This window comes from Anopheles maculipalpis, chromosome 2RL (assembly GCF_943734695.1).
Source record: "Anopheles maculipalpis chromosome 2RL, idAnoMacuDA_375_x, whole genome shotgun sequence".
Classification (NCBI taxonomy): Eukaryota; Metazoa; Arthropoda; class Insecta; order Diptera; family Culicidae; genus Anopheles; species Anopheles maculipalpis.
In genome coordinates, this window is record NC_064871.1 from 36699044 (window position 1) to 36708611 (window position 9568).

Here is a 9568-nt window from a genome sequence, read left to right on the forward strand (position 1 = left end):
ATTTCTAACGCATTCCGTCGTACGAATTTTTGATTCTAATGGATATAAATGATTGATATCGATTCCGTTATTTACAATACTTGCATTTTATTTTGTAGACGTTTCAATTGCTTTTTGTTTGATTTTAATCTATTGAATAAAGAAAAAATAATTTCATAGAATAAAAATGTAATAAAAAAATATTTCGCTGAATAAACTAGATTTTTTATTCTAGTCAAACTAGACCTAAAAGAAATAGGCTAACGTTTTTATTTTTCCTGTCTTCTAGTCATTTTTGCTAAATGTACATCAGCTATGCGATGGGATGTGTGTGTGTGTGTGTGTAATATATAATCTCAGAAAACATACTATCACCAATGTATGCGAGCATGTATTGGACAAATGGCATAAGCCACAAGGCTTATAAAGGGCACTATTAAGATTTTGCTTCTGCTCGTGTCGTTACTTTTCACTGCAAAAAGAAAGTTTAGAAAACGAAGAAAGAAGTATTAGTGATTTAACGCTTTGGAAGCGTAAAAAGTAAAATAAAAAGCGCTTTGAATGGAGCAAACAATAACTAACGTTCGAATACACTTAAACAGAACATATTTAAATGCATGTAATTAGTCATGTGTGATTGGTTAACCATACAAACGTACCTAACAGCATGGCAACACGACTGTCGATGGCCGGCTGCTCCCACTGGACGATGCTCTCCTGTCCGCCACGCCATAAGACGGGCGATAAGCTTGCCACACACTTAATCCGTATCGTACCGTCGATATAGTGCCGATGGTTGACGACCATGCTCAGCCCAAGAAAGGTGGTAATCAACCCATGTTGATTTTGCACCGAAGGATAGTGCACGATACTGTTCGGGTCCGTCACAGGCAAATCATTCAGATGCCACTGGAGCGTGGTGGCTGGATACGAGCGACCGGAGGTACAGTTCAACTCCATCGTTTCACCATTTTGGAAGCTTTGCCGTCCACCATCGCTGATGTGTGGACCATCCTTTGGAACATCTGCAAGCGACAACGGTAACAGATTGCAATGCAAGAAACCCAATCAAAAGCAAGACATTTTTTGTCTAACGTCTATGTGATAAAGGTAAGAGTGTAGTTTTTTTGTTCTTCTATCACTTGACATATTCTTCTTCGGTTACTTACATATCACATCCAGCCGGCCCTCACCCTGAACCGAGTCGAAGCTGGGCGCTTCCGCCGAGATCTCACAACGATAGATACCGGAGGATTTGAGTGTTAAACCACGCAACAACACCTTCGTACCGTCCGAATGGTTCGGATCGACCCGGATACCTTCGATTTTGTAGCTTTTAATCGGTTGTGACGCTGAGGGCACGTAACGATAAAACTCCTCGTTGTCTTTGTACCATTTGATGGAGTAGAGCTTTTCCTCCTCTTCGAAGGGTTCACCCAGATAGTCGCTCTGATAGGTATGATGTCGTCGATTGCCTCCATTAAGTGTCCCATGCCCTTTTCGCTGGCCGTTCAGTTCGTAGTGGCACTCGAGTAATGCGGATTCACCACGAAACTTATACGGTGGTATTCGTACGGTTTTTAGTTTGAGGCCAATAATTTCTGTTAACGAAAATAAATACGCGACCTTTCCGTTATGAGCTTAAGTTCTTTTATTTGTGATTTTTAGCATTTTAAAGGGTGCGTTTATAACTAGTAATGCTGTTATGATAAGTTGTGCCACAACAACGGAGTATATTTAGTAGTAAAAAAATATCGACAGTGTCCTTTTGTAAAAATAAGTAATGGGAGTAGTGATCTTTGTGGAATAGGAGTAATTTCATGTAAGAGAATACGAAAAGAAGATGGTTTAGATGGGCATCCCTAACAATCGGTTCGGTTTGCATCTTAAGTGTTTAAGTTTTTAAGCTGAAGTTTCAAAAGGGAATTTTGTGATTAGAATTTGACATACCTGTAAACAGTAAACTCGTTACTAATAGACTAATCCATCTGTTCGAAAGCAGCATTGTATCCGTGTGTTGTTTCCTTTCAAACATTCGTTAGCAGCCGGTTTCGGACGAGTAATATGAAGTAATCCAATCACTCACATTTTGCGTTTTGTGTTCATTACACAGTCATTTATGCACGATCATATTTGATAAGCAACTGATGTGTCTTGTATAGCTCATACATAGCAAAAACAATTGTTTTCTTTTACATCAAAAGATTTAAACACACTGCACCAAGCTGTTTAATTCAAGTTCAAATAATACACGCAGACAAATTATCAATTTAGAGCAGGCACTACGGTACAAAACAGTATCCAGAAATGGTCTTGAATATCTCTCGAATCGTAAACGGAAACCCTGTAAATAAGCAAATAATTAAACATACTACGCAACACGCTTGGTAATATTTTGAAGGATTGCCACCATGGTTTAAATCTAACGAACGTGATCGACAGAAAAAAAAACCACTCAACAAGTACGTGCTTTCAGCTTGCCTGCAGGGTGAAAATGCTCGAATGCGCCAAACGTTTATTTGTGAGCTGTTGTGTGAATTTGCTTCTGTATGTTTTTCACTATTCATTCATTTTTCACAACAAACGGAGAGCACTCATTCCCATACAAACGGGACAAAAAACGGTTTCAGGTGTTCACTTGTGCGATGGAGCCGCCCGGTGTTTTACAGCAGTGACGCCTATTGTATGTGATGATGATGATGGTGGTAGTGTTGATGGTTTGTTGACAAACTGTACACTCATATCGACAACGCAGTGAAGTTCGTTATCCCTCTTGAACCAGTTTGCACTACACACGTCCTTCACAGTAAGTGAATCCAGCGTTTCGACATTGAGTGGTTTTCCACAGAGCCGGTTCCTTGGCTTCTGAATTAGTTAGGAAAATATTCATGAGGAAAAACGTTCAACGGTTTGCCAGTGTAGCTTTTTGTTTGCGTTTCACACTATTATGTTATTCACTTTATCACTACTTCATTTCAAAACACCTTTGGAAAGAAAAGTTTTTCACAATGTTTCGTAATGATTGTCAACTCTATAGCTTTATATTAGGTACGTCAAAAGTAAGGTATAGAAACAATCAACAAAAATATTTACGAGTAAATTTTACGAATAACGGCAGAACCGAACGTATTGTACGTGTCTTCTCACGCTCGAGACTCAGATAGTACTGTCGAATGAAATATGAATGTCACGAACGGTTCTCGTCGATGTCTGCAGTGAGTGTTTGAAGCCAGCATCGTGTAGGTTCGGTTCCGTATCGATTTCTCGAGGTAGACAGCTGTTCGGCATGTTGTTGTTGTCAAGAGATACTCACTTTTCGAACTTTCTCTTGGGGAGCTTAGCGTGATTGGAAGAGTGAGTGCAAATGAGTTCCTTTTTGCACAGTGCAGTGAGCGAGTTACAGCGAAATGGTTCTCTACGAACGATATGCACTGCGCTTAGAGAAATTGATACGGTTTTAAAGGTATAAGCTCTCTCGTTATAAGTCATTGGAAGCTACTGGTACTGCAAGAGTTGCTTTTATCTGTGATGCACTGAGTACCGTAGTGCAAGCATCAAGATTGTTGTACAGCCTTATATTGCGTTCAAAATAATAGATATTCAGCATAAGGTTCTTCTACTTGACTTCACGACGCTGCTAGGTGGCTAGAATGGCTCACTATACTTGTTGATACGATGTAGATGTATAATCACGTCTCACTACGATCCGGAACGTTCCCCGGATGGAATTTGAACCCTGGTCCTGCCTTGTGAAGAGAGCAGCCGTGTTGATTGATACAAAATTAAAGCTTCTGATCAATAAGCAATGTGTTTCAGTATTCCTCATTTGAAATTAATGTAGCATACCCCCGGAAAAATATATTTTATAATTTTACAGCTTAGTATAATCTTGATTTTTTTTCTTCTTATTCTTTGCTCAACGACCTGCTAGGTCCATCTAATGGCTTACAAAGCTTGCTGATAACACGTACTTAGATAGTCAGTCTTCACTACGTGGAAACGATCCGGATGAGATTTCTACCCCGGTCCTGTTGTGTGCAGACTAGCGCCGGTGTTACTTACAACTCGCTCCCTCGTGGATCATGATTCTTCTTATGATATTTTTGTTTTGATAAATAATAGTTTGAAGGGTGATAAGCTTTTATGATTTACAAATACCTAGAAACAATCAAAACATCAATCGTTTCATAGATTATACATGCCAGGGCTATTCAATAACAACGTGCACATACATTTTACTAAATTCCATTGTTCTAACAGCTAATTAATCGATACGATACGACCCGTGGTTCAGCAGCATACCAAATATTGATGCACAGTTTTGATAACAATGCCCCGGAATTAGGCCAGTAATTGCTTTTCCCTAACAATACCGTAAGCTTTTTGGCAGCTTTGGGCAATGGCAATAATGCACTAAATAGTTTTAGGGCGTTTAGTTTAAATTCAACAACTCATTGCTTTATCACAACTCTAATAAACTATAAACTCAACAATGTTTAAAAATATTTTTTATAGGATGAATTTCACGAGTATACTGTTTTAATTTATTTATGCTAATCGGTGTGAAGTTGCTAAATTTTCCTGGTCAAACGGGGACTCCAAAATGAAAAATAACTTAGCTAATTTCACATAAGCTTTAGTAGTGTATTAATATTTTTTGCTTGGCTAGCAAATAAAGTTAACCAAGCACTTTGGAAATTTCAGTAATTCATATAATTCTTAAACTCATATGATGAAATGGTATGTTCGATATCGGTGGCAGAGTTAACTTCTAAGCCTAAGGGAAGCTCGATTTCCTGAAAGTGTTGGATCAGCATCTTGGATCACCGTCTACGCATGTCCAGGTTGAAAGGTTTATGCTTTCACATCACGATATGTTGGTAATTAAACCAGAACGGTTCGTTGTCTGCGTCTTCAGCGAATAATTATTCGGGTCGCCGAATGTTTTACCACTCCTTGACCGTAACTGTAGCGGAACAAAATTCGTCGTTGGTCGTTGGTTTTTTTTTTGTTTTGTTTTTTGGCGTTGGTAGCAGGCCACTCCGGGTTGAATTTATTGAACGTATAAAGATGTGCGTGCGAATGCGTTTCCGTAAGGTCAGCGAATCGTGAAGAAGTGACTCTTTTGAAGACCACCAGTCACGAAATGTTTCGATTGCTACCGGAAAAGGCCGGATTCTTAATTTCGAAAATGTACAACCCTGAAGGGCTTCATTTGGTGTGTCAGGTGAAAAGTAAAAAAGTTACTGCATTCCATTCGCAAACATTCTGCAGCGACGACGGTATGACGGCGAGTAAAAAGCGTAAGACTGTTAACAATAGGTCCATTTGACCCAAAAGATTCATTAATCTCGTTAAGTGGTGTAAATGATGGAGCATGTTTCCTTGATGCGAGTTTTTACTAAAGCTGTTAGCGGAAGAGGACCCTCCAAGGGTTGGAACTCCGATGAACTGGAACAAAAACGATATGCTTGGTCGATAAAAAAACTTCGAGCGAAAAGGTTTATGGTTGGTTTAGTATTTCGAAGCTTAAGGTCGATTTCAATCAATGGCAATGCCGCTGTTGCGTATACGAAAAGTTGGCGCTAAAGTGAAACGAGATCCATCTATTCATTGTTATGGTGTTGGATCTCTCTTTGGGTAGTGTTTTTCCTTTGCCGGAACCATCTTCATTATTAAAGTTTGGGTTATTGTTCGTTCTGAAGTTCTTGTTCGTTACAATTCTCGCATGAAACGTCTAAAACATCAAATGAGTAAGTTGGCTTCGGTACAGCTTGTAGACAACCAGTCGGTGGATATGGGTAGTTGCTCAACTTCTGATTACACATCATGTAGAATAAATAAACACTTTTAGCATTTAATAGGTTTAATAAGCGATGTAAAAGCTTTCCTTCTACTTGTTTTGTTTCCTAAACTCAGTAATTTATCATATTATTTAGCTAGCTTCAATTTGATATTCTTAAAAATATATTCTTGCTCAAAAACTTCCGTGCGATGAAAATATGGTGCTGAAAATAATCCCTTATCACGCCATTCAACGATTAGCATACACACTTTCCACACCCTTCATGTACAATAAACTCACCCAATTCTGTACGTTGAGACGCCCAGATTGATTCACTGACGAGGGGATTGGTCACACGATTAAATATTATAGCGTGGTTTGTACCAAATGTTTGTTATTTTCATTTTCAGCCTTCTTGACAACGGATTTTTCTTACCAGAGGTCACCCGCATAACTCAAGGGCATTTGGGACCTCCCAGAACGTTTGCTGATTTCATTACAGAAGCATGTTTTTCAATGGTAGAAAAAGAGCATAACTGCCCTTTGGCGGATGGTGCTGCGATCTGCTTCCCGGGAGACCTGCAAAAGCCCGCCACACAAAGTCCGGTAGAAACGGGAACCTGTTATTTATGAATTTCCCGAGAGGAGCCGCCTTTGGGCGTAGCGGTGTGCCTTTTTTTACTTGTGATCCATCGGCGAAATAATTTCCCCTTTACCGTTGCAGGGCTTATTTACATCCGCTGGTCGACCGACCGCTACAGTAGCAACGGTGGTTAGTAATAGAAAATTATTCTTCCCACACTGACGGATCAAGCTGTACGTCTTCGAAAAACCACCGTCGGAGACGAAGAATGCGTCATACCCGGTACGACAAAATCGACACGTACGCTCAATGGTTTGAAACTAGTTTGCCTACCTTCCGTTCTGCTTTTGAACGAACGGCATCTCAGACATTGTTCATATGTAGAAGAAATGTAGAAGGAAAGAAAGGGGGAGAGGAGTCTTGAACGTAAAGAGATTACGAGAATTTGATTATTTAATTTACTGTTTTATAATACAAAAGATAGTTTCAGTAGAGCCGTTGAAAAGCAAGAAGAAGTTATTTTGTATTAGTTGCCAGCATATAAGGTAGTTGTACATTTTTTGAGATATCAGTATTAAAAGAATATCATGAAAATTAGAATAATTGCTCTTTGTTATTTAATTTCCAAAATATACTGGCAAAATGTTTTTCGTAACTGACAGCATTTCTGGCAATGCTGTTAGTGGAACATGACAAATGTATTGCGTCATTTGTTGTTGCATTTTGACAACCGTCATGTGCCGGCAGTTTTGATATTAGTTGTTTTTCTTGTCCGCGAATCGAAGGAGCCTTTCGTCATCATCGAGTGTAGGGTCGTATTAATTTCAACGAATTCAATCCTGAAAGCTATGGCGTCGTTATTGAAACCGTCGATCGGGTTACGTCTGTACAACCGTTGGCAGCCGCTGCTGTTCCGCCGCACCAAAGTTACGGATACTGCCAAATTCCGGGCCACTCTCCTGAACATACCACCGACACAAGTTACCCAACTGAAGAGTGGACTTCGTGTGGCAAGTGAAGATACGGGCTTGCAAACTACTACCGTTGGTGTGTGGATAAATGCCGGTTCACGTTTCGAAAATGACAACAACAACGGTGTGGCCCATTTTCTGGAGCATATGGCGTTCAAAGGCACACGTAATCGTTCGCAGGTTGATCTCGAGCTAGAGGTGGAAAACATGGGCGCACACCTGAATGCTTATACATCGCGTGAGCAGATCGTCTTCTACGCCAAGTGTCCATCGCAGGATGTACCGAAAGCTATCGCATTGCTGGCCGATATAATACAGAACCCGAAACTGGGCGAAGCAGAGATTGAGCGTGAACGAGACGTTATCCTACGGGAGATGCAAGAGATCGAAAGTAACTTGCAGGAGGTAGTGTTCGACCATTTGCACGCCACCGCCTACCAGGGTACACCGCTTGGTAATACCATCCTTGGACCAACCAAAAATATTCGGTCGATTGGGAAGACAGACCTTGAGCAGTATATTAAGGAGCATTATACTGCACCTCGCATCGTATTGGCAGCGGCAGGTGGTGTATGCCACAACGATTTGGTGAAGTTAGCGGAACAGAACTTTAGTAGTTTGAGCTCCTCAGTGAATAGCAATGCGGAAGCGTTGGCCACGTACCGCTTTACTGGATCTGAAGTGCGTGTTCGCGATGATTCATTGCCGCTTGCGCATGTCGCAATCGCCGTCGAGGGATGCGGCTGGACTGATCCGGATAATGTCCCGCTTTTGGTGGCCAGTACGTTTATTGGTGTGTGGGATCGCTCGCAGAGTGGAAGTGTGAATAGTGCGTCCAAGTTGGCCGTAGCTTCGGCTGTTGATGGATTGTGCCATAGCTTTCGGTCGTTTAACACCTGTTACAAGGACACTGGTCTGTGGGGTTTATATTTTGTGTGTGATCCGCTTAGTTGTGAGGACATGCTGTTTAATGTGCAAAAGGAATGGATGCGACTCTGTACAATGATAACAGAGGGCGAAGTAGAACGAGCCAAGAACTTGCTCAAGACCAACATGTTGATGCATTTGAATGGCACTACGCCTATCTGTGAGGATATTGGGCGCCAAATGCTATGCTACAATCGTCGAATTCCATTACACGAATTGGAACAAAGAATTGATAGTGTTACTGCCCAGAATGTGCGTGATGTTGGAATGAAGTACATTTACGATCGTTGCCCAGCAGTAGCAGCCGTCGGACCGGTCGAGAACTTGCCTGATTATATGCGAATCCGTGCTTCTATGACATGGACTCGCTTGTAAAATAATGGTGGAAAAATAAGCGTGAATTTTAGTGAATGTGGGTGCAGTAGAACCTGTCAAAAACAACATCAATAAATGGACTGTTAACAAGGTACGTAATAAGTAATATTCAATATGATGAAAAACTGTTCCTTTTCGCGCATTATACATTGTTTTACCATCACAATTTCTAAATACCTTCTAAAGAGCCTTTTTCTGTACATCAACATTTTGTTCAGTTCAAGCTGAGTGCTTACAGTCCTAAGCTAAACTACTTGCATAACATCATCCCGACTTTTCGACACCAAAAATTATTTTAATTTAGATTGTTTTTATACATGCAAGAAAACGACGCAAACCGCTCACAATTAACTCTTTAGACAGGTAGCAATTTAGATATAAAAATGTTGGTATAATTGATTGCTCCTTTGGCCCGTGTGCATTTTACCGCCATGACCAGAATCATTATTGGTGGAAAATAGATTGGAAAACAGTATGGAGCATATTCATAATTTCTTGAACATTGGACAGCTTTAGTTTAAACATATTCATCATCATGTGAAAAATTTACGTGACGCACGTCACATAAAACATGCTGCAATATTACCGTCATTTGCTACACATTTCAAATCATGAAATCGTGTAAAAACATCATCAATCAATTCTACATAGTTGATGGGGGAAGTACCCATTCGAAGTTTAAATTACATTTTCTTTTGTTAAAATATCTTTCCCCGTAGATTCCATGCAATTTAATCTTTAAAATACGATTCATATATACCATTTCCAGAAGAACCAACCGCACACATTAGTAAGAAAGGAAGTCCGATTCGGTGCTTCGGGTGTTTGGAAAATATTACCTATTTAAACTACCGGACGAACGGTTTCTTAGTACCAATATTTATTTTGTACCCACAGGATAACAACACATGGGAAAATGTTACCTTTTAGCCGGGTAACTTTCATCCC

The 9568-nt window shown here is 40.2% G+C and overlaps 2 protein-coding genes across 2 annotated transcripts; one reads left to right on the forward strand and one right to left on the reverse strand.

The window, feature by feature from the left end:
* Positions 1-314: 314 nt before the first annotated feature.
* Positions 315-2014, reverse strand: LOC126558546 (uncharacterized). Its single transcript, XM_050214570.1, has 4 exons — positions 1930-2014; positions 1149-1580; positions 639-1004; positions 315-451 (listed from the first exon to the last, which is right to left on the reverse strand). Exons 1-4 carry the CDS (start codon positions 2012-2014, stop codon positions 351-353), a joined length of 984 nt encoding a protein of 327 aa, XP_050070527.1. The 3' UTR covers positions 315-350.
* Positions 2015-7195: 5181 nt separating this feature from the next.
* On the forward strand, positions 7196-8626 carry LOC126557913 (mitochondrial-processing peptidase subunit beta-like). The gene has a single exon (XM_050213826.1). The coding sequence runs from the start codon at positions 7196-7198 to the stop codon at positions 8618-8620; it is 1425 nt and encodes a 474-aa protein (XP_050069783.1). The 3' UTR covers positions 8621-8626.
* Positions 8627-9568: the final 942 nt, after the last annotated feature.

Coding starts and splice junctions, on each gene's coding strand:
- LOC126558546 (XM_050214570.1), bottom strand. CDS start 2,014: ATGTTTGAAAGGAAACAACACACGGATACAATGCTGCTTTCGAACAGA. Junction 1,581..1,929: donor AACGAGTTTACTGTTTACAG/GTATGTCAAATT, acceptor TTTCGTTAACAG/AAATTATTGGCCTCAAACTA. Junction 1,005..1,148: donor GGGCCGGCTGGATGTGATAT/GTAAGTAACCGA, acceptor TGTCGCTTGCAG/ATGTTCCAAAGGATGGTCCA.
- LOC126557913 (XM_050213826.1), top strand. CDS start 7,196: ATGGCGTCGTTATTGAAACCGTCGATCGGGTTACGTCTGTACAACCGT.